This window comes from Micropterus dolomieu, linkage group LG09 (genome assembly GCF_021292245.1).
Source record: "Micropterus dolomieu isolate WLL.071019.BEF.003 ecotype Adirondacks linkage group LG09, ASM2129224v1, whole genome shotgun sequence".
Lineage (NCBI taxonomy): Eukaryota > Metazoa > Chordata > Actinopteri > Centrarchiformes > Centrarchidae > Micropterus > Micropterus dolomieu.
This window is the reverse complement of record NC_060158.1, coordinates 18,801,992-18,829,331: the sequence shown is the minus strand read 5'-3', so window position 1 is coordinate 18,829,331 and position 27,340 is coordinate 18,801,992. Positions and strand designations below refer to the sequence as shown.

The window sequence follows — 27,340 nt, the reverse complement described above, 5'->3', positions numbered from 1 at the left end:
CACATCGAGAGACTGAAATTTTTGCCCATTCCTCCTTGCAAAACAGCTCGAGCTCAGTGAGGTTGGATGGAGAGCGTTTGTGAACAGCAGTTTTCAGTTCTTTCCACAGATTCTCGATTGGATTCAGGTCTGGACTTTGACTTGGCCATTCTAACACCTGGAAATGTTTATTTGTGAACCATTCCAGTGTAGATTTTGCTTTATGTTTTGGATCATTGTCTTGTTGGAAGACAAATCTCCGTCCCAGTCTCAGGTCTTTTGCAGACTCCATCAGGTTTTCTTCCAGAATGGTCCTGTATTTGGCTCCATCCATCTTCCCATCAATTTTAACCATCTTCCCTGTCCCTGCTGAAGAAAAGCAGGCCCAAACCATGATGCTGCCACCATCATGTTTGACAGTGGGGATGGTGTGTTCAGGGTGATGAGCTGTGTTGCCTTTACGCCAAACATAACATTTTGCATTGTTGCCAAAAAGTTTGATTTTGGTTTCATCTGACTAGAGCACCTTCTTCCACATGTTTGGTGTGTCTCCCAGGTGGCTTGTGGCAAACTTTAAACGAGACTTTTTATGGATATCTTTAAGAAATGGCTTTCTTCTTGCCACTCTTCCATAAAGGCCAGATTTGTGCAGTATACGACTGATTGTTGTCCTATGGACAGAGTCTCCCACCTCAGCTGTAGATCTCTGCAGTTCATCCAGAGTGATCATGGGCCTCTTGGCTGCATCTCTGATCAGTCTTCTCCTTGTATGAGCTGAAAGTTTAGAGGGACGGCCGGGTCTTCGTAGATTTGCAGTGGTCTGATACTCCTTCCATTTCAATATTATCGCTTGCACAGTGCTCCCTGGGATGTTTAAAGCTTGGGAAATCTTTTTGTATCCAAATCCGGCTTTAAACTTCTCCACAACAGTATCTCGGACCTGCCTGGTGTGTTCCTTGTTCTTCATGATGCTCTCTACGCTTTAAACGGACCTCTGAGACTATCACAGAGCAGGTGCATTTATACGGAGACTTGATTTCACACAGGTGGATTCTATTTATCATCATTAGTCATTTAGGTCAACATTGGATCATTCAGAGATCCTCACTGAACTTCTGGAGAGAGTTTGCGGCACTGAAAGTAAAGGGGCTGAACAACGCCCAATTACTCAGTTTTTTATTTGTTAAAAAGGTTTGAAATATCCAATAAATTTTGTTCCACTTCATAATTGTGTCCCACTTGTTGTTGATTCTTCACAAAAAATTACAGTTTTATATCTTTATGTTTGAAGCCTGAAATGTGGCAAAAGGTCAAAAAGTTCAAGGGGGCCGAATACTTTCGCAAGGCACTGTATGTATGTGTATACATTCAAGCCAAAGTGTGTGTGTTGGTCATTGTGCCAGGGGTGCTCTGGATCCACGGTTTTATTGAGAAAGTATTAAGACCAGTTTCCAAAAGTCTAAATGCCTTTCTCCTCTCTAAAGACCCATCTGATGAACGCAATCCTTTCAGATACAAAAAGACTGAGATGCGCACACAGTTCAATCAATACCCTCATGTCAAGGTCATGCATATAGCAAAGCCTTTGGGTGAAACATAAAAAGATAAGTGCTGGGGCATTGAAATGCATTATGGCAGATAGGAGCTCAAAGTTGTATTTATTTATAAGAGATTGGATTGGAATAAATTAACATCACAAAAGCCATTTAATCTCTTATATCATATTAGCTGTCTCCTGCACATTGGCACAAGTCTAGGTGAGGGATGATGTATGAGGGGATAAGGAAAGATAATCACTGCTAAACAGCACATCTAGGATTTTGGAAATATTGAGAAACTCTTTTCTATCTTATTCAGCAAAGACGGATGTGTCAGTAAGCCCCGTTATTAAATCCACAAAGGATATTTGTCTCCATTTTGTGATGGTCATATTTCAGAATGTTCAAAGGAAACAATCTATTTGTGTCTAAAAGGAACATCACAGCAATTTTCTCTTATAATAATATGTTTCTCACACCAAAAGGAGACTAACCCATTGATGTCTGTCGCTGTGGGAACTACTTTGTTTTAAAGATGCAAAAATCAGTGCTCTTCATTTTTTCTTGATAATTACATTTCTTTTATATGTAAATCATGCATTGGACAGTTTGATATAATTTGGCAAATGGTATAATCCTCACTACCAAAAGTGTGAATGATGTGGCCATTAAATAAAATATATCATAGCTCACCATGATGCTGAGCATTTGTTGTCACAAACTTGTCGCATTAATTGAAAAGTATCATCCAGCGTTTACTGTTGCCTGATAATGATTAACATTAAACTCCCGGTTTGTCTTTGTCTTGTAGTGACTTTGCCACCTCACATGCTCAAAGCTGTTGTGATTTCAACGTTGACTTACATGGCTTTTAATATACATGTCGTTACACTGTATACACCACAAACTGCAATGACACACATGCAAGCATGACACACAGAAACACACACATAAAATTCAGTTTATTTATATCCCTATCATTATTATTATTATTATTATTATTATTATTATCATCAATTTAATCATATTTCTATTGGAATAATTAATTAATACACACTGTCCAAACAGTGTTATTATTATACAGTGTTTTGCATGCATTTATCTGTTATTGCATTACGTCACGGGAGGGACTGTCCTTGTCGGCCACCGTATGATGTCGTGGCGTTTGCTGATGTGTACGAACTTGCAACAGTTTCCCGATTACCGATAACTGTATTTCTAGCGTAATTAGTCCTGTTAATTTGTTTTCTTACACTTTATATACAATACCAGACAGTTTTACCTTCAGTGGTTCAAGATGAGACGCGCCGGTTTGGGTAAGAGACGTGGAAAACATTTGGCTCATAGTTAGCGCCCTTGGTATTTAGCTAGCTAGCTAAAGTTAGCTAACTATAATGTTGTTAACCAAATATGAATGAGTTCTCGTTGTTGTGTACTCCAGGCCCAGGTTTATACAACGCCACAGACTGAAAACACCATATTAACCTGCAGGATTAAAGTACAGACAAAATGGCTAACGTTATTTTAACTAACGTTGTCGTTTCACAAAGGTGAAGGAGGCTCTGGAAATTATGTAGCAAGTGGATACAGTGTCTATGAAGAGGAAAATGAACACCTACAGGAGGGACTGCGAGCTAAAGTCAACGCTTTGAAAAGTGTAAGTAACTACTGATGAAATGTACTTGTTATTTTTTTTAATTATTATTATTGGTGAATGCTATAAAAAGATGCAGAGATGAGAGTAAGGCGTCTGTGTATATGTATCTCATTTAACATCGTTTACATATGGACTCATGGACTATAGGTCTGAAATATAGTAAACTAATTGCCCTTTTGTGTTGTACTTAAATCTTGATATTTGTTTATTGATACTTGATATTTACAGCTATCTATCGACATCGGAACGGAAGTAAAGTACCAGAATAAAATGCTTGACGATATGGTGAGTTTCAATGTCTTTTCTTACTGACGAAACCTGTAAGAAAATATGAATGTTGGTAGAGTAACTTAGAGGTATTCATATAATTTATATAAGTAAAAGTAGTCATACCACAATGTAAAAAAAAAAATACAGTACTGCATTCAAAAAGAACAGTGTTATCAGCAAAATTATTTATGGTAATATTTCATTTCTGATTCAACACCTAAGCAACATTTTAATGCTGCAGCTTGTAGAAAGGGTATCGATTTTAAGTGCTATATACTGTAGGGTAGTTCAATCCAATCAATAATTTAGAGGCTGATCATGTATAAGGCTGCACAAGATAGTAAAATCATATTGTGATTTTGACAGATAATCCAATTGTGATATGATTCCCTATTAGTGGGAATGATCATTTTTGCTCACAATTTTCATTTTCACTTAAACTGTTAAAATTATGATATTTTTTTTACATCTGGAGAACAAGACTTGTAGACCGGGGTATCTGCAGCACTAGAGTACTTAATTATATTGCTGTTTTGTCACAAATTTTACCCACATTATTTGAGTAAATGCATTTACTTAAATTCCACCGTCAAATACAGTAATGTTTCCTAGGATCTGACTTACAATATGTTTGCTTGCTGACCTGCCTGCACTTTAGACTTCTCATCCCCCTTTCCCACATTAGGACACAGACTTTGACTCAACAGGCGGCCTGCTTGGTGCCACCATTGGCAGAGTCAAGCAGCTGTCCAGAGGCAGTCAGACCAAACTGTTGTGCTACATGCTGCTCTTCTGCTTTTTCGTCTTCTTTGTCCTGTACTGGTTCATCAAGCTGAGGTGATAATTGGACCTCGTTGGACATACGGCCTTGGATCCTCCATATCTTCCTCCACAGTCAGTGCCACACTGATTCATTTAAAAACTAGACCAACATAATGATGATGAGGAAAGGCAGGGATTTTTTTTTAAAGGAGCTCAGCTTTACAGGTGTCCATGTCTGAGTATTTCACAGAACTGCTCCAAGGTTTAGTCATGAAAGGACTCTTACTGAGTCCTTAAGGAGTCCCAGAAAGAACTTCAGGATCTGACATGATTAATGAACATGTGAAGTAGGAATCACATATACTGTATATGTAATTCTGCAGTAGACGCTGTCAGTTTATGTATGTACTTGATATCAGCCTGATTGGATCGAGAAGCTGAGAATCAACATGTAACAACTGTTAAAAGTGATTAAGTTATATAAGGCTACCTGAAACTAATAATGTAGTGTATTTGCTATTCAGAATGAATGGATATATTCCAGCATTTGGCCACACAAAAACATTTTAGCAGTGTTCTTCATTATTGTTTCAAGTTTGTTGTAAAAAGTTTGTTTGTTTTTTGTTGTAAAAATGTTTTTTAATGTAAATAAACAAAATCTATGCTCAGAATTGACCAGCGTAAGTGTGTGCTACTTACATACAAAGAGAATGAGCTGATAGCATTAAAATGTTTTTTTTATTTATAAATGCATAAAAAGTCAGAATCTTTGCTGGATATTTATTGTATATATTCATTTTCATTCACATTATTTTTCACATAGTCTGTTCTAAAAAAATAGGTTTAGTCTTTAAAGGATGACCAATGTGTAAATGGCCAAATTACATACGTTTTGGCTGTAGGCTTTTCACACTTGTACGATTATGACACAGGCACTTCATCATTCTCATTCTGTTGTCTCTCTGTGAGCAGATTTTGAGAATTTGTTTCTGACTACATACAGTATAGTTAAAACAATCAAAGGCAAAATGAAAAGTTATCCAACTTCCTGGTAGATGTCAAAAGTTTGAACCATAGACTGCCAACTGCACTTAGGTGATCTGTGTTTAGCAATTCTCTGACTGATTAGCACATTATCAGCAGCGGTGTGACATCATTCCCTGGGTCAGGTGTTGGTGACATCACTTCTTGGGTTGTGTGTCCATGTACTTGGAGATGATTCCCAGCATGACCTCATCGGCCCCTGCACCAATCGACATTAACCTGGCATCCCTGAGGAGAGAACAAAGGTAATACAACAGGTGTTTTATGTGGAACAGTTGATCTGAATTTGCTTTAACATCTGAGTCACTTACATCATTTCAGCAATGACTTTCTTTTCTCTCACTGACAACAACATTGTGCTTCCTGAACACCTTGTTCAGCTGCACTATTTGCCCCATCAGTAGATGTCAGCACAGTGTATAATAAGGGCTTAGAGGAGTCTCAATATAGCACTACTTATTATACACTGAATAAACACAAGAGGAGACTCGTAGCCCAACCCTGCACAACTGTTTAATTGCACGCCTTCAAGAATTATTATTACTTGATCACATGCTAGGTTACTGTAGAAGCCCTTAATCTGATTCTAACTATGCAATTAAAGAATCATGTTCAACACCCCTTGTAAAATACTTTGATCACGAGTTTTCTCAAGCTCCTGCCAACTGGTGAGGTTGCTGTTACCACAGAAATGTTACCTCCTCACAAAAGGTGCACACGGTCAGCAGCCAAATATAACAATAGTTGGCTAGCAACCTGTGTTAGTGCTGCTATGACGTGGTTATGTGGCGAGGTATTTGTTTTTTTTTTCTCTGGATGAGATGAACAAAGTGGACAGGGGTGGAAATAATTTAAAAACGTGGTGCTACATAATATAAATCACTTCTATATGGCTCATACAGTGATGGGAGGAACAGGAAAAGTAGTTTTAAAATCAAGATCACTGAACAAAAGACCTTGTATATCAGGTGTGCTGCCATTTCTTTGACCAGTCTTACCTGTAAAATCTGCTGACCAGCACGTCACTGGTGAAGCCCATTCCTCCCCAGTACTGGAGACAGCTGTCGCTCAGCTCCCTGGCCAGGCGGCCCCCCTTTAATTTGGCCATGGATGCCAGCTTGGTGACGTCATTGCCTTTAATGTACAATGCTGTAAGTAAAAAAGGAAGGACAGAAGAAGTAACACAAGCATGGACCAGTGAAAAATGCCCAGGTGGATAAACAGAAATGATAAAAAATGCACAGAGGAAAACAAAGACGATAAACAAATGTGGTTGAGTTTCAGAGTCACCTGTGGCTGTCTCTGATTCAGTGTTTTTTCCATTCAGACCTGTTCCCAGTGCAATTTATTAATGCCTCTAGGTACCCTCCCGAGGAACGTGTGTGTAAAGAGGTTGTTTGTATGTGTGTGCATGTGTGTTTATCTACCAGCGCCAAACAGCAAAAGCTTTATTCCTGGGCATGCAAATCAGACTTGAACTTTTACCAGCTACAGGAATTCACTCAAAGCTGCAAGCCACTGGAGTGGTTACAAACAACGAGAAAATCACAAGACCTTGGACACCCATCTGACAGATGCACCCACATATTCATATAAACACAGCAGTGTAAGGCTGTATTTTGGAAGAGCTGGGTATTTGCCACTTTTTCAGCTTGCCAAGCTTGTGGGTTTTGAAGTTATGCCAAAACAACAGTAGTTTGGTAGAGCAGGTAGACGTATTAATTATTTAAATCCCAGGCTCCTCATTTCCACATGTAAAAGTGTCTTTGGGCAAGAGACTCAACCCCAAATTGCATTTAAATAGAATAGGATTTTTTAAAGGAAATATAGCATAACAAGAATAACATTTAACTAATAGAATTACATAGAAAGACAGAAAAGGCAATGTTGGCATAGTTCTTGAATGTCTGTAAAGTAAAGGCTTTAAAAAGAATAGAATTTAATTACAGCCAAAATATGGATTGAAAATCCAGATACTGGTTTCAGAAAACTCATCCATGAAATTATACTTTGTGTTGCTTCTAGCAGCAAGCAGTTTTGATATTAAATTTAACAATTATTGTTCCATCTATAGCCAGGGACCATGGTGTTGCTCAGAGTGTGTTATTAACATATCACTGCTTAATAGTAAGCTACAGCATTATTATCCAGCCTGCTCTATGCCCTGTCTGTCTTTTAAACCAACCTGCAGCATTACACATGGATTAATTAGCCACTCAAGGCTAGTTTGGCATTCACATCATTCTTGCAGAGCTGAGTCAACTGTGGCCTTTGATACTGAGGCCACAATGTTATCTGTGGTATTAAGCGCCGTGACTGACAGCTGCAGGCATTCATTTGGAGTGATTAAAAAAATACTACACGTGCACATCCAAGCAATGTAGATATATAGATATAGATGTGTATATATATATTCATCCGCTTATCCGGGGTCGTTTTTTGCTTTAATAAACACACACATGTTCGCACATATAACCCAGGTGCTATGATTATGCAAAACCACACCTAACTGCTGTTTTATTGGCAATATACTCATTCTGTGTGTCTCCATGCTCTGAGCCAAACATGGCAGACATTAAGACAGAACTGAGTCATTCAGATGCAGCCAACATTACCAAGCATTAATCTTTCCTTTTTAGTTTTGCCAAATCGCTGCCTGTAAAGTGACCCAACCTGTAGCGCGGTGGAGAAGGGAGCGGAGCAGCTCGACCTCTGTCTGCAGCTCAGCCAACCTGAAGTGAACTGACTGGTGGTGGAGGACGGGCTGCTTGAAGATCTTCCTCTGCCGTGTGTACTGAATGGTCTCCTGAATGATGATGTCCATCGTGGTCAAGACTGCAGGCATTAAGATAGGGAGACAGAGATGTGATCTCACTACTGCTGCTTCCACCTGCAAGTGTACTAGTTGAATTATGCAAGTTGTCACCTTTTCTTTTTTCCTCTAATGGCAGTAATAGCGGTCTGTGAGTACTTATCGACTGTGTCTTTGATTTATGATATGAAAGGTTTCAAGTCCGGAGAGACTATTGTAAGTGTAAGATTCAGTAAAAGCATATACGGTTTCACTTTTCCTACATAGTTCCTGCACAAGTTCTTCCCAAGAAAATAAAGATGCATGCTTGTTACTCACAATTTTTAGATTAATGGCTTGAACTATGAGACCTGAACTCCCTTACTTTTGGAAACTGAAACGGATATGATCCCATCCATGAACTGCACAATTTACAGTAAGATGTGTAGGATGCGGATGAGATATGGGGAAATACAGAAGTAAAAGTAAAATTGAAGCATAACGTGAAAAAATAAAGACAACAAGGAAAGATGACGCATGGTGATTGAATAGGGAGGGGGCAAAGGGAGAGATGGAGAACTGTAAGAAAGGCTCACTCACTGTTGGCCACTGCCCAGAGCCTCTCTTCCTGGAACTGAAGCATCTGATAGGTGAAGCCCATGCCTTCCTGCCCGATGAGGTTCTTGCAGGGCACACGAACGTCATCGAAGAACACTTCAGCTGTGTCTGATGACCACATACCGAGTTTGTCAATCTTGCGGGCGATGTGCACTCCTACAGTGGGAAGGGCAGGAAATGTAAAATGTCACGATGCATCTTGGCAAAGACACACTAATAATAACAAATCCTATTAATAGAACAAACAGAGAAATTCTGTAGAACGTTTTAGGGTAATACCCTCAAACAAAGAATGTAGGAATATTACAGTACATTATCAGTATTTTCCGTAGTAATGAATCTTAAATTTGAGGACAGTTTCTAGATATACATGAATGCCATATGATGAATGTTAAGCACAGTGGTTCATTCTCAGCTTAAAAGTTTTTGGCCAAGAAAAGGTGTTCTGCTTTTAGGGGAAAATCATCCCACAAATAGCCCCTTTCCCACTGCACGGTACCAGCTCGACTCCCCTCGACTCTACACACCTTTTTGTGGTTTTCCATTGTGGAAAAGTTGTACCTGTACCTGCTAACAGGTACTTTTTTTTGTATCACCTCCGTCGAGGTTCCAAGCAAGCTGAGGCGATACTAAAATGTGACGTGAAAACACAGCAGACTGTTGATTGGTCAGAGAGAATTGTCACTATTCACTGCACCATCATTGCACAGAACACAGAAACGTTACATCCTCACAACAGCAGAAAAATTTTATTTTTTCATACGTTATTTCATCACTAAATCCACTTCTGAGAAGTTGGGAGGTGAGAAATCAACTGTGTAGATGTCGAATATTGACAGTTTTACGAGTAGTTACGGCGGAACAAAAATGCGCTTGAAAATTTTCGGAGTTGAGGAGCTCCGCAAGTGGCGGCAGGGGAAGCCTGCGGCAACCCGTGGGAGGAGCTCGTGAGGCCGGCCAGCCGCCCGCTCACAGAGCCCTCTGGTACCACCGTCACACAGACCGCTACAGCAACAACAGCATAGGAAAACACAGCTGGAAGGTTTTCATACCGCTTATCTGTCTTTACATTCTGAGGAATGTTGAAACGTTTTAACTTAAATAAAGAGAAAGCTGTGTGGATCGCTGGTGTGTGTGTCGCATTGAACATTACGTCGCGGGCGTTGTGTGTGGGGTCCCTATGACGACCAGCTACATTGAGGGGTACTATCTCTGGGTACTATCTGCCATAGAAAACGTAGGACGGCCAAACCGAGTCAAGCTGGTTCTGGTAATGGAAAAATGGCATAACTGACCCCTACCTGGTAGGTTCATGGGCAAACAGATGAGCGATTTGTTCCTGTGTGGGGGTCCATCACTGGTGTTGGCGAGGAGACACATCCAGTCAGCCTGGGTACCGCTGGTGGTCCACATCTTCCCCCCGTTGACTACATATTCATCTCCTTCCCTTACTGCCTTGGTGACGATACCTGAATGAAAGTGTGGTGGAGTGTTCAAAGGGATCCAAGAATCAAAGAAATACAATTTTGGTCCTTAAATCAGAGTCTTAAGCTGGTGTGTTTCTCTAGATGTCAAACACACTACAAACTAATCCAGAAAAAAAGAAGCCAAAAAGTGGTGAAATCTGTTGACGGTAAACTTGTATGTAGTATGTCACATTCAGCATGCCATCCTTCTCTCTGGAGAGAATATCAGTGCCAAATTGATTGTAAAACTGCTGTATTTCTGGCTCCTCTATCATTTTTGCAGCACTAGTGAATTCAGTAATACTCCAGGAGCTAAAAAAAGGAAATTACATGAGAAGAAATGATTAGAAGATGATAAACGAGAGACGTACTTGAGACATCAGAGCCGGCTCCTACTTCACTAACTCCGAGGCAGGCCACTTTGTCCCCCAAGATGGACGGAAGGAGGAACTCTTTCTTTAGCTCAGCTGAGCCAAACCTGCAGACACACACACACACACACACACACACACACACACACACACACACACACACACACACACACACACACACAGATGTGAAGAAATGAAAACACATTAGTAACTATTAATTAGTAGTTACTCTTTGGCTCTAAGGGGAATTCAAGAGCATCCTTTTTTTTATGTCCTGTGAACTAAGATCTAAAAGTCTGCAATACTTTCTATGTCTATCTATCTAGGCAACTGTCTTAACAAAAGTTGTGTGAAACTCTTTCACTGTATGGTGCAACTGTGGCAAGACAGAGCAGTAGACGGTGCGCTAAAACCCAGTTCAGTTCCAGTGGGAGAGAGGAGGGAGTCTTATCCTGAAGCTCCCTGCTCTTTTAGTACTTAGTACTTGTTGCAGGCTTGTGTAGATCCCCTAATTAAGCTCCCGAGACTCCAACTGTCTATTTCACTGGATTCTGTCTTGTGTCACCAGCAGCTGTTTCATAGCAAGAGGATATCACACAACAAGCAAAGGCCCTACATGGGTGAGACAAACAATTGCCAAATATATTAATACACATTCCCTCTAGGGAGTGTAACTTGGATAAAGGGCTGTACAACAGGCTGTATTTTCTAGCATAACTATAATAAAACCACTAAGATAAACGATGCCACAGTTAAAGAATACCTGGACCATAAACAATTGTACTGTAAATTTTACTCTTTTAGATTTGACTTGATAATGTTGGACAAAATAACAAAGAAAATGTTTGAAATAAATGCGCTTCTTCCATGTTTTGTTTTTTAACACTCACACGTCAAAGTATCTGCAGGCTAAACAGGGCGACAGGTGTTGCCTGTGGTAGCAATTCAAACAAGGTTTTATCACCTCAAAATGAAATACATCCCTGTAGGACACTGTAGCTCTGACACAAGTGGCTCAAGTGGTGGTGTAAAAAGACAAAAACTCAAAGCAGACATTGTTGCCTGAGTCAATGACTACTTGTTGTCCTTCTGATAAGAAAAGGCAGCAGCAGAGGGAGTTTCGTGCCACAGGAAATATTTTCTTTTTCGCTTCAAGGACATGTCGCCAACTCAAACTGTTGGGAGTTAGCTTTAAGGGAATAGTGAAAACTGGATTTGGGTATGTAATACTAAGCTGCAAACATGTCACCTAAGACAAATACCAGCTGTTTTATCAAAGAATCCAATGTCGCTCATGCTCGTTCATGTACCATTAAGTTTGTGAGATTGTACCTGGCCAGTGCAGGAGTAGCCATGTCAGTCTGTACACCAATGGCCATGGGGACGCCTCCACAGCGGATGTTGCCCAGTTCCTCTGCCACTGCTACGCTGTAGCTGAAGTCAAGACCCAAGCCTCCATACTCTGCATGGGACAAAAAAAAAACACTCCCTCAACTACCGCTGATTGTTCACAGTACATTGTGTGGATTCTTGTGTATAGATTGTTTTTTTTCCTTGGACTTTTACTTCTCAGCTGAAAGAGGAAGAAATAATGGCTTACCAATGGCACTTTTTGTACATATACCTCATCACTACATTGGTCACCATAAACCAGCCTTGCACCCAACGTCCCTGTCTCCCTCCTACCTGCCTAAAAATTACTGCCTCACGTTTCTGCACACACATACACACACTGCGCACTGATATGCGAACATAATATTCTGAACTGATCTGTTGGCACCAGAGCATGCACTCAAATTAATTACAGGATGTTATCTGCAATTGTGTGTAAAAAGCACTGCTGGGAGATCAGCAGCATACCGTAGATAAGGGTCACTGTCATCTCAGTGTCATCTCATCTGTTCTGCATAGCATATCAAACTTGATTTTGATCTCTTAAACAAGCCATTTACTGAAAAAAAGTCAAAAATGGATGTCTGTTTCCTCCAATCGGCCAGTGGAGACATTTGCAGAGACCTTAGGTCCTTAATGGAGCTGAACAGAGCATTACATGTTTAAAACACCACTTTCTATCAGTTATTCCTCATAAAGAGCCATCTCTTTGCATTCCCTGTCTTTTGCCTTTCATCATCAGTTGTAGCATCTGTTGTAAAATGAACAGCCTGCTTTTTATACCAATATACTTAATGCTAAAGGCCGATTTTCTGTCTGCTACTCATGGAATTAGCTAGCTAATATATGCTTTTAAACTACGTTTCTCTTAAGTTGTGTGTGGTAAACATACACACATCCAAATCCTTTCAAAATAAAACAATATGAAAATGATTTTTTAAGTTTTTTCTGCTGGACTAGAAAATGTAACCTGACTGAATTAATTTAGGACAAATCTCTGGATGATAATGTTTGGTCATCTAGAAGTAACAAGACTGAGCATCTGTGAAATACTTGTACAGTTTTCCCATGTCTAAATACAGTACGCCAACTACAGGATGATGGATACTAGGAGTGACTGACAATGAATAACTATCAGTGAATTTATCACACGGAGGCCCGCAAGGATGGCAAAGTGGTTTAATATCACCTGTCAGACTAGATATCAAATAATGGAAAGCACAGTCTGGCAGACTGTCAGAGAGTGAGAGACAGGGAATAAAAGAAAGAGAGCAAAATAAATGGGGACAGAGGAAAAGGGAGATATAGTGGGATAAGCAAACAAGGGAGTAGGGGAGCCAAAAATAAGAGGAAACCGGTGCAGCTGTGCCACGATAAGTCTGTGAGCACTGGAAACCCTGCGGTGGATAATGTGGACAAAGGGAAGCACTGAGCCCACTTTAAGCAAAACAGCAGGCCAACTGGTTGACCAAGCAAGCAGAAGAAAAACAAACAAAAGGCTGTCACAAATGTCAATCCTATGCACATATGTTTCTTCTGAACACCAGATGTTCCCCAGCGCAGGTTCTCATCGGGTGGAGCTCCATATGAAACACAGTTTTCTATTCAACTTCTTCTGTACTGAATGTGCACAGCAACATGAGTGACCTGATGATAAAAAGCACTGTCATAAGCCCAGATCCATGACTATCCTTTAACAATTCCTACAGTGGGAATAGGTGTAACTGCACTATTATTCAACGCTCAAATGCATACATCAACATTACAGAGTGATGTACTATGAAATTGAAATAGTCCCTGTATTAGTAATGTTTTTGAACTGTATGAACTAGCCATTGTAATGCATTTATCATAGTATTACTAAAGTAGAAATTGTGAGAAAGTAAACAGCCTGGACACACAAGTCTGCAAGAGATTAGTCATCTAAGCATAAGCATCAAAAACTTTCAGTTAAAGGGAAAACTGTGCAGGCTGCCAGGATCTATCTGTCAGACAGGAGACGAGAGGCCATTACCCTGGTGTAAAGTGCGGATACCTCTCTCTCAGAGCAGAGGAAAACAGGCAGGGAGCCAAGGGTCGTCCCTTCTCCCTGAACGTGGCTGTCTTGTGAAAACGTCCTGTTCTCATGTTTGGAGAGGTAATAATGCATTTCCTTGTACATGTGAAAAAGAGTGGAAAATAAGTGTTGAGGAATAAGGTGCTATATGACTTGTTGCCAGTTTAGAACATAACAGCAATTTAAAGTTGAAACCCACTCCCGGTGCTAATTTTCCTGGATTTTAAGTCAGTGGTTTCCACGAACTAGCACTATGTCATTCAATTCCTAAAAACTGGGATTGAAAATATTCCATATTTTTAAGTTCATTGGTTGGATTGACTGGTAACTAGATTATGAAATCTCACCACATTTTCAGATATTCTGCTAATACAGTATAACAAAAATAAAAAAGCCAAAAGACTTTTTCGTAGGAGATTTTTTTCTGTATTGTATTTGGCTTTCTGATCAAAGACAACCACTTCTCTCATTCCACCTGATGAATCATTTCTCCGTTGAATAGACCCCTGAATCCCTACACCCATTCCTGTAATCCCAGCCTCTAAATCAATTAACCCAGTGAAGAGAGTCTGCGTCATTAGTCAGCATTGCAGCAAAGGGACATGTCTAGTTGTAGTTACTCCAACTGCACACTTTCCTGAAGACACAAGCTTAGCAACTTTGGCTAACTAAACATGTCAAATGACAAAGTATACCTTTTCAGAATTGTTTTACACATAGTACTATAGCACGTTTCTTGTGCTGTGCATGATAGCAGGTAATCTAACACCTGATAATACAGCGTCTTCTGCTGGGCCGCTCTTCCTCTCTAATCCTGTGAACTAATGCTTAAGGCTTGTGTACTCAGCACATTTTAATTCCCTCGCCCTACCTCTTCTTTGACCTACAGACCTACAGTGGAACCTTCTTCTCGAGTCCAACATGTAAAACATTATTGTTCACAGCTGTGTTCTTTTCAGCATCAGTTGATTATACCACAGTGAGATTATCACTGCAAAAGGAAGACAAAAATGAGAAGTGGCAAATTATTTAAGAGAAATGAATCTATTACTGTAGGAACTGAATACAACTTGCGAAACCTTACATTGCTGCTGTCTGATTGTCTGATTGATCTCTCCACGTATTCAAAATGAATTACACATCACAACCACAACTATTTCGTGGTCCTGTACTGTAGAGTACTATTCCCGCTCCCCCCTCCACCCCTGCACTGACACAGCTGGGTACACATCTGGATATGGGATATAATGTAGCAGACAGCTGTTGTGGGATGTTGATGTGACACCAGCACCCATCATCACAGTGGGAACATTTCTAAACCAGATCAACTGTAATGTGTGGCTGTCAAACAGAAAGAAAATCAATGGAAAGTGAATTCAGCTGTGAAAAAGACATGCCAAATGCTCTTTGAAGCGTAGATGGTCAAACTGCGCACAGTGATTCCTCAGTTTCTGGTCTGCTTCGGCACATGTTTTGGCACATGTTTTGGCACATGTTTTGGATCTGCCGTATCCTTGGTTCAGGCAAATTCTTATCACTACTTAAAAGGTGACTTCTGTATTATTTGTTTAACCAGAAACAGTTGGTATATATTGCTGTTATTACAGCCACCAGACTCCCTTGTCAAATTTAGTAATTTTACATCTCCGGTTAACCAGTACCTGGAATGGTTAACAAACAGTCTAAATGACTAGCAACTCCTGTGTTCTGCGGGGTAAAATTACAGTTTTTTTCCCCAATGGAGTCTGTTGGCTTTGACGAGAGCTATATAACGACTGTTTCTGGTTAAACAAAAATGATCCTAGTCTTTATAAAGAGGTATCTGTAGGGACCCTTTCCACAATGTTGTCAGACACTTGTAACAACAATCTGAACCTGTCAAAGACAAAAAAAGGACTTGGTCATACTTTAATGAGGCACAATTTACCACAAGGATTACATTGCAGACTGCAACCTACTCACTCAATACTGGACAAATTTCATTAAATACTGCCCCAATCACATAAACAGATAAATATGGGAACATAGGATTGTGGGTCATTGTTATTCATTTTTATTCTTGAATTTAAAAATGGTATTCTTAGAAACAGTATTTATGTTGTGCCAACGCCTTTTCACTTTCCAGATACGTTAAAGATTTATCGTGGGAGTTTTTGCAATGGTAACAGAAACAGCACGTCCCAGAAACATATATCATTTAGACCGATGCACGGGGGATCATTATGATCTTCTTATAATATATTATGTATGGATTATGAACTCAAATGCCAATGAATACAAATGGACTGAGTCTGTGCCAGAAAATGCCCTAGAGAACATTCCAGAAACATTTTATGTAATAGATACATATTTTGTAAACACAAGCCAAACATCTTTGGGGTTTTTTTTTTATCAGTTTTATATGCTCTTGACGTTTTTAGCTTATATAATAAAAAGAGAAATTTGGTGTCTTTCCAAGACCCAAACTAACAAAATACATTATGAATTGCCATAACATCTACTTTTATAAACTGCTGATAAAGAAAACAACATACCATGAATTTAAATTCATATGAAATATATCCAAGAAGGGTTAAATCAAGGGCAACTGGACTTGAATGAAGGTACTTGAAGATGTGTCGCCTCTCATTCAAGAGGTAAAGAAGCCTCTTGGATGGGAGGCGAAGTGAAGAATCCTCTTGGATAAGAGGCGAAACCTCTTCAAGTATCTTCAATCAAGTCTAGTTGCCCTTGATTTAACCCTCGTTGGATAACTCTGACCTGGATGACTGAGAATCTACTGATATATGAAATGTATTTATTTCATTACCAAAGTACATTACAGTAATAATCAATTTGCTGTGTGTTAACGTTTCTCACCACCTCATAACAGACTTGCACTGAAAAATGAGGACATAGAAGCAGTAAGGCAATACACTCAGTGCGTCAGCTGGAGTTGAGAGTGGGGTCAAATATATAAAGTAGGCTACATCACAGCAATAATCAAATTGTGTGTAATGTGATCCTGCTGGAACAAGATCAGGGATGTCCTAAAATGGGGCAGGCGGCTCCTCCTTTGTTACTATCAAAATCTACAAGCCCCACATGTAGGCTTCCAGAAACGGCACTATAGAGTTATTATGCCTAAATATTTCTGCATATGAGAACTGTAAGCCCCACAGCTGAGCAAGTGCACATTTGTGCTATGAAATCGTGAAATTAGTCTTGCTAAATTCAGGGGTGCCTGTGTCCACAGTACTAAAATGGAGCAGCAGAGATCAACAGACAGAACACGTCACTCATCTGACAGAGCATAGTTTTTGCAATTCAATGGGCAGCGCTGCTAATGTACCCTAGGTGCCTTGATGTTCAGAGCACCTTGTGTGTTTGCAGGAGCTCTCTGAATGCGTCAAGTTGAAAAAACTTCAACTCAGAGCAGAAGAGCGCCCAACGTCTTTTGCGTTTTTCCCCCCATTGTCCAATCAGATCAGATATGTGAGTTAAACACTCTCTGAAGATCTCTGATCTTCATGGTAGCTTTAGTAGTTGTTTCAGCGTGCCTCCTCCTGCTGAGTTGATTGGTCATTGTGAGTGCACTGATTAATGAATGTAAATAAATAATGGTTTGTTTGTGATGATTGTGTTTGTGACTGAAATCACTCCCCCTGACTCGCTGCAATAGCAGCCTCTCTGTGTTCTGGGACTTCCTGATTTACAAATTAAGCACAGTATAGCATTGTTATGCATTTTACTCTTGGTCCAATAAAAATGGGCCACGAGGTCATAAGTTTGGGAAAGACAGATTTAAGGCAACCAGGTTAGTCAGTGAGACACAATCAGGCAAAATGGCACCGAGTTTGGCACCTTGATGTGATGGTTATTATCATTTCCAGGAAGGCTTATCATCTCCTTAGATCCTTCCACAGAAAACAAGCCTCCTCCAAAATAAAAAGGTGTGTCGATAAATCAAACAGACCTTTTTCCTATTGCTCTGCTCCAGATAATGCACAAAACCCAGTAGATTAATTAGACGCTCACCATTATTCAGAAGGAGTTGTCTCAGATTTAAAATATAAAAGCACTTTAGGCAATGCTAAATTCATTTTCAGACACAGGGACTGGAACCTATCCCAGCATGCACTGGTAGTCAATTACAGATCTAACAAAGATACAGGTGGCCAAACAAACACCGACTTTCATTCCTATGTGCAATTTCATGGCCAGTTCCACAACAACAGGAGCGGTCAACTCGACGTGGGAGACTGTTATTGTGAGGCGCTAATCTCCGAGCTACTGCATCACCCATAAGTGTGTTTATGAAAATGAATGCAAAACTTCTGATACCAATATCTCAGACGTTAGTAATCTAACACTCTTACCAACTGGTTTGTTGACTCCTAGAAAGCCGGCACTTCCTAAGAGCTTGAAGATTTTATGTGCTGGAAATGTCCCTTCTGCTTCCCACTGATCCACATGTGGGTTGATCTCCTGGTCGATGATCTACAGGAGAGATATGATAAGTTTATGTGTGTGTGTACTTCTAATCACGTGCAAGTAATCATCATTATTTTTTTCTAGGGAATTTTAAGCATACCTGTGCATATGTTTGCATGTTTCTGCGTAAACCCGCGCAGATTTTATTTGCTGTTTTATAAAACCTCAATATGAAAAGCATCGCTATTCAATCTCCTCTCTCCTAACGTACACCGAGATGGTATAGATTATGATTTCTTGCTGTGTGGTGCAAGTCTCTTCTTAAGTCTACGTAATCTATTTCAAGGAGACAGCAAGATAAGGTATTACATATCAAAAGCAGGCCGGGAAAATATAATATATGGTGAATACAGTGACAGTAAGTGCAACATGCTATTTCCTATACGTACATGTTATCAGTTCCCTACTGATAATCAAGACTTGTCTAGCAGCATGCAATGTGACAAGCTGCAGGTTCATAAAACAATGACAGGGGTTTGGCCTCAATCCCAATCCGTGTAGTTTTGGAGCAGTAAAAGGCCCTAACAGAATTCTCTGGTAATGTTGGTAACACAAACTGGTATAGTTGTCCAATACAACTTACAGTGCAAATTCACTGAGGGCTTTTGGGGTATGATTATTTTTTTTTTGGGGATGATACTAAGCTTTTGGGAGCCAATATTGTGCTGTTATTCTGCATCTTTGCATTCAACCATTCGAATGCCAATATTTTAATGACTCAGAGTTTCCTCTACCATTTTATTCTTGGCAGGACAGAAAAACCTCCTAAGTAATATTTAGAACAGCATGTGAAAATAAAGCTTGGTACTGAAACCCATACTAATGACAGTCCTTCTGGGATAGCAGCCACTCCATCTTTTCAGCCACAAAGCCTGGGATACACAACTGCCGAAAAATGAAGGACGACTTTATTATACCCTTTTAGAGTGGAACAACAACAAAAAAAGTGTGCAGTTGTGGCTGAGGAATAACTTCCACTATATAGGAGTTGTATGCTGTTAACTGTAATTTTAATAACAGGTTTATATTATCCATCTACCATCTCTGTGCTAATTTGTATCAGAACTAAATAAACATAATGAATTCGTAAGGGAGGAACAAATGGATTCTGGTAATCCCATCACTGAATTTTACATAATATTTTTCAGTGAGAGCAGCTCTTGTTTTGTCTCTCGAATCCAAACTCAAGCAGCGTTGTGCTTTTCAGTGTATATCACTCACGCCTGGTTTCGTGAGTCATGACCAAAACAGTAGGTTGCAACCTGGCTTTTGAATAGGCCTAGACTTTGGAATGAGTGCAACTCTGTGCCGTGACTCATTTTTAGCACCTGGAAGTGGTCCACAGCTGGAGAAGCACTTATAAATGACCAATCTATTGAGACAATCATACGGTGCTATTTTTGCAGGAATTCAAGCTGCTTTACAGAAATTATGCTGTAGATCTCTAGTGTGGGTTACAGTTCATGTGGTATTTATATGTGCCAGTTTCTTTTAACGATTCAACCTTGTACCGCAGGCTTTGTCAACAGGAAGTTTAAGTGCACACAGTAATGTTGGTATTTAGTGCTGTTCTTGCCATTTAAAGCAAATCAGTTAACAAATGAATATATAAAATTAAAATGTATCTGCTGTGAATTTTGCTGAATGCTTTTCAAATAAAATGTCCTCCAACAAATGGATCTGCATTTGTCAACCAAAATATCAAGTAACTGGTTTGCTATTGGTGTTATTCACTTTAATGCACAAACATTTTAAATGGGCCATGGTTACAACAGCCCCAGAAAATCTGCTCCATAAATGTGTTTCTCTACTCAGTACAATATGCACTAAATAATTATTAAAACAGAAGAGCTTTTTAGTGGAAATAAAAAGCCAATGAATGGAGTTTAATGAGCCATGCACAATAATGTGGATTGTGAAAAATAAACTCTATTTGGTTATTCTTGTGTAGCTTTGGTTAAATCTTTGCTTAAGAGTGAAAGCACAACCAGCAATGAGCTAGACTGGGCCTGTGTTTTAAATTTCAAATAAAAAAACAAAGTACTGTAGAAGAATTCACAGTTTTTTTTCCAGGATTGCAAAAAGTGATGCGCAGTCATTTTTTCCTTCCAAGACAAACAAACTCAAACCAGCCAACCACTTGACCAGCCAAGAAAAACGTACTGGCTGAGAAAACATCTGAATACAAGGCAGACAGACAACATGGACACCACGTTTATACCATTCAAAACAGAAAACAGACGCTACTTTCAACAGATGTACAGTACAGGGCACATGCTGGACCTTGAGCTGTAAAACTCTGGCTAACATGCATAACATCAAACACAGGAACAAGCAGTAAAAAAAGGCACGTACTGCTCCCCTTTAACATGCTATAAACCCATCCATGTTCAAAGTTCAAATCCTGGGGAGGGAAAGGGAGGGACGACTAGCAGCTTGAAAGGGAAACAGTAAGGTCATTGCTGGGTGATCCTACAACTATTCACAAGGGTTACTGTGAACTATTTGTGTTGCAAACCAGAACCATTTCACATCAACAAAATGTAAGTGTAAGACAAGGTCAAGAGCATTGCATTATCTGGTCTTGCAAAATATACCGTCTGGAGTGTCTGTGCTTTTCCACCTGCACCCCGGGATACTCTGGAAAACTACATAAAGACAGGGCTGCTCTGGCCAACCCAAAATATTGCTAAACTGTAGCTGAGAGTCCAGACTGTTAGAGGCTAAGCCGCGCAGGTCCAGAGCAGAATACGGGAATAGTTTAGCCGAGTGGGGGTCCAAGGAGAGTAGATGGGATTATTTCAAGTAGCATAACTGAAACAACAGTTATTATGCAAAATTCGCTTTTAACTTTATTATTGCCTACTAAATGTTCTTCTTCTACAATAGACCTAATAGAATTATTTAAATGTATTCATTATGTTGTTGTATGTTTAATATGTAGGCTATTTGATTGTTTTGATCTGTAATGAAATTAAGCAATTGGAAAATTAATAAACCCCATAACTGCCACGCTGCCATTATCATCACTCAATTTTAAGGTTCAGTGTGTAATATTTAGGAGGATCTATTGGCAGAAATGCAATATAATATAACTATGTTTTCAGTGGTATAAAAACCTTACATAATGAACTGTTGTGTTTTTATTACCTTAGAATAAGTAATTTCTATCTACATACACTGCGGGTCCTCTTACATGGACGTTACCATGTTGCGTCGCCAGTTTGCCCAAACGGACAAACTGCTCTACAGAGCGCATTTCGTCACTACGTTGAATACATACAAAGAAGAAGATGAAGAAAAAGTAATGTTAGTAGTAGTAGCCGACTGGTTTATTAGAAGTAAGGAGAGAAGTTAAATTTGGACTTTGTTATATGCACTTCGAAACAGAGCAAAGAAAAAATACATATTCAAAGCCTTTATTTAGGTCATTTAAAACACCAACCAATTTCGAAGGATAGAAATCCATCGTCAACCGCTTATCCTGCATACAGGGTCGTGGGGGGGCTGGATCCAATGCCAGCTGACATCGGGCGAAAGGCGGGGTGCACCCTGGACAGGTTGCCAGTCCATCGCAGGGCCACACATAGACAAACCACCACTCACGCTCACACTCACACCTAAGGATTATTTACAATTTAGGGTCACCAATCAACCCAGGCCACATGTATTTGGACGGTGGGAGGAAGCCGGAGCACCCGGAGAGAACCCACGCAGACACCACGGGGAGAACATGCAAACTCCACACAGAAAGGCCGGGGCAACCGGGGTTTGAACCCACAACCTTCTTGCTGTGAGGGAACAGTGCTAACCACTGCATCAAATATAAAAGGTAATTTGTTACTGTAAAGTGCCTACAATGGCTCTGTCGCGTAGGGGGAAATCCCAGCCTGAAATCATGGGAGGCTGCACATGAGAAGCCTCTTCCAACAAGAGCTAGGCAAATCTATTTTAGCTTCTTGTCCTCATTAATGACCTTCCACACACACACACACACACACACACACACACACCTTGGACGGTTTTGTATTTTTTTTACATCTGGGTGACTCTTGAAGCCTGACTAATTTCTTAGTATGGGAAGTTGTTTGTTTTGTATGTGAATAAGCACATGAATACACACATACACACACACAGGCCGCTACACTGTCAACAGTCTAGCACGGTGCTACGCCCTCCACACCTACTAACAGAAAATTTGTAGTGGACACATCGGCACTATGAACATCTGACCTTGACTCAGTAAAGGATTTCCCATAACCCCTTTTGGATACCATTTATAAACACATACCATTCTACAGTGCATTCTTTTAATAAACCATACAGCCTCAAGTTCCCTTAACTGCACTGCCAACATATTGTTCTGCATTTCCTTTTCACATTTTCATCCTTCCCATTATTCCCAATACTGGTTTATGTTCAACTTCCTGGCATCCTTTTGAGGATTTAGTCACAACAACCTTCCCTCCATTTACCGGAACATATTTGCTCGCTGCCTTAAATTAGGCACTTGTTATTTTTGAAGCATCTGTCTCCCATATCTGTCAAGTAACGTAAATGACTCAGGCTGATCACTAATGCTTGCTTTGATTTTCATTTACTACCATCATTTGCAGCTGCTGATATTTATCTTTTTTTAAAGTGTCTGAAATCACTAACTGTAGCAGAAAAGGGTGAGACAGGCTGAGTTTAAGTAGAAGACGTTGGGGTAAAGAAAGCACATTTCTTAAAGTAAAACTCATGTTGTTGGATAAAGCATTTGAATGCGACTGGCCGAGGGCTTTTGAGTCATCTGCTAATGTCAATAACCCTCACCTAACATACATTTAAACTAAAAGCTGAAGATTCCCCATTTAGTACCCTCCTGGGTGCCAGCTGGTGCAAAGAAAACAACAGTAAACCCAAAAATAAATATTCCAGCACACACCAGGATAGTCACTATTTTATTAACAGATGACATTACAAACAAACAAAACAAAACAGTAGAGCGATCTACACTCTGCATGTTGCTTCATCACATCCGCCCTATGCTTGACTGCCATCAGGTATGTCTTTAAATAATCAGCTGCTGATTAGCAGAGAATCCAACAAGTTCACATTCCCCAATACAAATGCTTAGCAGCTATAATCCTACCATACAGAATTAGGAATACTACATTTCTATAAAATAATGTTTTAAAATGGCTAGTCCATCTCCAGTACTACAGAGGAGGATTGCATCAAGAATACATACAGGGAAAAACGATTTTTAATATGACACTGGCTGTAAATGTAACAGTGCAAGGAAGTCTACAGGGTCATCAATCAGAGTAAGCTGAAACCTGTGCTAGCAACAAAGCATACACCCCAAAAATAGCTGTTTAATGTTTTCTTGTTGCAGTACTGATTCATATTTATGTCAGGGGACCCGTCTCTGCATTTCTTTCATTATATTCACATTATGTCAGGATTGCATCAAGAGTGTGGAGAATTTAAAACACAATAGTAGCCTGACCACAGCTTCTGAACCCCCAACCCACACAGTGCGTGCTTCCAGATCTGTCAGTCACACAATGATTCCTGTCATATCATGCCAGATAAAACAATCGGGATTAACAAATGTCAGCAAAATCTTTATGTAATCCAATTACAAGAGTAGAGATGCTGCACACGTTGGCAAGAGCTAGGCTTACATTAATCAAGCGGGATGTGGGATCGGTCATGAAAACACTGTGTTTGCTATTGAAATCCACTGTAGCCTCAGTGTACCTGACGCTCCTGTAGTTCCCCCTACCATAGAGTAGCAGGCGTACAGCTACATTAACACTGCTTTATAACGCTCATAAGAACTTCAAAACAATGTTCAACTTGAACTTTGGTGGTTTGTTTCTTACTGGTGAAGGTATAGAGCAGCGTCTGCATCTAAACAGTTCAGTTGAGGGGAACTATTATAACAAGCTAGCAGCAGTGACCTCTCACCCACTTCTAATAAACTGCCCCTCTGCTGCTTCTCAGTTAGATTAGGCAGACCAATACTTTTCCTTTGTAGCAACACATGTGGGGGTTAAAATATCCAACTATCACCAGGTAAATAAAGAATAAACCTTGTTATCACGGTAACGTCAAAGCTTGTTACAATGCTAGCACTCCTGCATACCTTTCTGAGGGACTCCTTTAAAGCAAAGTGCTCTTGTGTGTAGATTAAATGGTCACGCGTGGTCTCTTGGTCACTGGACGTTACGGGTTTAGATGACACATTTTCAGACAACGACCGGACACCACCACATGAGGTGAATTTGTAATAATTACGGCTGCTGAACAGCAGGCTTAAACGTAGAGCTCCTCCGCGTAGCGCCATCTCTGTTGACAGCACAACCACTTGAATACGCATGCGCATGCTATGAACTGTTAAGCAGTCTGGGACGCATGTAAGTGTTTCTCCCGGTATAAAACATTAACCCAGGTGGGAAATTAAAATGTTGGTAATGTCTGACTTCCCGTCGGGTTCCGTCATTTGGGGAAAGACCACATTTAAACAAATAGAAAATGGGTAACCCAGTCTTTTTCAAAACGCTTTCACCACTATCACATAAAGCAGTGGTTCCAAACCTAGGAGTCAGGACTCTTCAAGGAGATTAAACCTCTACACAAAATTATATATTCGGGTGTTTTTCTTTAATATGAAATACTTGATAGTTTTACTTCTTTCGACCTCAAAGAAAATATATGAAGTCATTGAAAGTATTGCTGTTAAATGAAACAATATGCAAAAGAAAAATCATTGGCAGTCCTGTCATGCAGTGTGTAACAAAGGGTCACAAAAAGAGAGGCTTCATTTTAAGGGGTCATCAAAGATCTGTTAATTTGCATGTTTTAGTCAATTTACAGAACATATTATGTATTTTTCTTCTATTCCAGGCACCTAAATATAAAAAGAAAATATGAAACTTTACCAAAAAACAGCAGAAACTTCCAAAGACAATTTGGTCCTTTAAATTGGATCTTTACCATTATGTATTCAACAAAACTTTAACGCTCTCATAAAAATGTATGAGAAAAAGTTGGTCAAACTCTAAATGTATGCAAACTGAGTTATGAAGATGTATCTGTTTCTCTTCCTGTCACGAAACCTTCTCACAGTGAATGATGGAGACAGGCTGAGTTGTAAACAAGCACATTTAATGACAATTGCTTCTGTGTATGAAACAACACATGGGCCCATTTGCTCAGACTATACACATTAGACAGAAGCATTATATAACGGTTGCCAAATACAATTCTTATTTATTGCATCTTTTCAAAGAATAAAATTATAAGGCTACAAATCTGGCCAGAAGATGGGGAATTGTTTACATGGGAGCTCGTTAAGTTTTATAAATTCTTTATTATGTCCTTCTAGTCTTCTCAGTCTGCAAATCCATTTTATGAGGGGAGGGAGAATGTCCTTGGGTGCTAATCTGAGATATGAAAAGCTTCTCAGGTCCAATCTAGCAGATGACACAGCCACCTTTCTCCTTGAAGGGGTTCTTATCCTCTGCAATGCCTTTGACGAGGATGTCCTCCTCCTCTCCAGCCTGAATGTACTCCTTGATTTCCTCACAGCATTTAGATGTCTAAAGTGATAAGGCAAAGGTGATGAGACAGTCTTATCCAGCAGTTTAGTTTTTAAATGCTGTTCCTGGTAGTCTAATTACATTCAAATATGCTGACAAATTGCTTATCATGGATAAAAGTCTGGAAACCTAATTTATTCACTGGTATCTTTCAAAACAATAAAGACCCTGACATATTCATCACCTCAGTGCAAAAAAGGCAACTTACCAACCACCTCTCAAGTTTCACTTCAATTTTAAGTTGGTTTACTTCCATTACAGCCTTGTCCTTGTCCGTCAGGTCATCTACGTTTATGACCGGCATTCTCTGTCAAAAAGGGAAACAGCATTCAGCACTTTTGCAAAATGTTCCACTGAATATAGTTTCTTTCTGTTTACCATGTTTATAATTGCTTTTAATTAGTGTATACTGTCTGCTATGTTGCAGAAGGGAGTTACATACTCAATGTCACTTTACAGCCTGTTCTAATATGACAAATAAATATACCTTGTACCTTGTAGCTTCAAAATGTTCACTGCCACATGGTAGATAAAACTGCTTGAAGGATTTTAACTCACACTTCACAAAACGTAATAGAAAAAAGAATAGAAATGTACTTACGGATGTTTACAGGGAGCAGTCCTTCACCCCTGAAATCCTGCTGAAGAATCCCTCTCCTCTCCCTCAATCTGGGTTATAAAGTAATCTGCATAAACAATCCTAATCTGCTAATCTGATTAAAACAAGGTCCCACTGTGTGTGATCACGCCAGTGTCTGAAGTATGCTGCGAACAGGAATCACACAGGCGTCTGTTTTTTTTTTTTAATTATATGTAAAACAGTGAGCTGTATTTACAGTATATTGCATGATTAAATTAGGATTTGGGCTATTTTGACACTGGCCTTACTTATATTCAGAAATGGATTAAGGGGTGGTGCCTTATGTATCAGGTCACTTTGATAACATGGCTAATCTGTATTTAGCCTGCACCTGTCAAGGTGGAGACACATCATTGCTTTAAACATGACTACAAGGCAGTTTTCCCAACATCTTCAAAAATAGGTGGAACACAGTAGGGTAGAATTATGCAATTGTGTGAAACCAAAAAGCTCAATTTTATTGTGCATTTTTACTTAATGCTGCTTTCAAGTTTAAGTAATGGGGACCTTGAGCATTTAGTGGAGCAAGACATAGGCCTGCTTTTGTCCTTGAAAGGATGTTGAAGAAGGCTGCAGTGATTAAGCAAAACACAAGATTACAAATCACAAGGTTGGAAATATTCATACAGTGCTTTGAGGGTTTGAGTGAAAGTGGAAGTGGGGGTTTGGGGGGGGGGGGGGGCCGGGGGGA

The 27,340-nt window shown here is 39.7% G+C and overlaps 3 protein-coding genes across 3 annotated transcripts; 1 reads left to right on the top strand and 2 right to left on the bottom strand.

Moving 5' to 3' along the window:
• The first annotated feature begins 2,657 nt into the window (after nt 1-2,657).
• bet1 (Bet1 golgi vesicular membrane trafficking protein) lies at nt 2,658-4,881 on the top strand. Its single transcript, XM_046058695.1, has 4 exons — nt 2,658-2,833; nt 3,068-3,174; nt 3,403-3,459; nt 4,130-4,881. The coding sequence occupies exons 1-4, from the start codon at nt 2,815-2,817 to the stop codon at nt 4,283-4,285; spliced, it is 339 nt and encodes a 112-aa protein (XP_045914651.1). The 5' UTR covers nt 2,658-2,814; the 3' UTR covers nt 4,286-4,881.
• Nucleotides 4,882-4,972: 91 nt separating this feature from the next.
• Nucleotides 4,973-24,783, bottom strand: zgc:85777 (uncharacterized protein LOC405871 homolog). The gene is made up of 9 exons (XM_046058694.1): nt 24,554-24,783; nt 18,303-18,423; nt 11,829-11,958; nt 10,497-10,603; nt 9,961-10,128; nt 8,642-8,815; nt 7,924-8,085; nt 6,249-6,399; nt 4,973-5,478 (listed from the first exon to the last, which is right to left on the bottom strand). The coding sequence occupies exons 1-9, from the start codon at nt 24,752-24,754 to the stop codon at nt 5,388-5,390; spliced, it is 1,305 nt and encodes a 434-aa protein (XP_045914650.1). The 5' UTR covers nt 24,755-24,783; the 3' UTR covers nt 4,973-5,387.
• A 771-nt stretch (nt 24,784-25,554) lies between these two features.
• gngt1 (guanine nucleotide binding protein (G protein), gamma transducing activity polypeptide 1) lies at nt 25,555-26,648 on the bottom strand. Its single transcript, XM_046059376.1, has 3 exons — nt 26,611-26,648; nt 26,218-26,316; nt 25,555-26,009 (listed from the first exon to the last, which is right to left on the bottom strand). Exons 2-3 carry the CDS (start codon nt 26,311-26,313, stop codon nt 25,884-25,886), a joined length of 222 nt encoding a protein of 73 aa, XP_045915332.1. The 5' UTR covers nt 26,314-26,316; nt 26,611-26,648; the 3' UTR covers nt 25,555-25,883.
• Between the last annotated feature and the right edge of the window lie 692 nt (nt 26,649-27,340).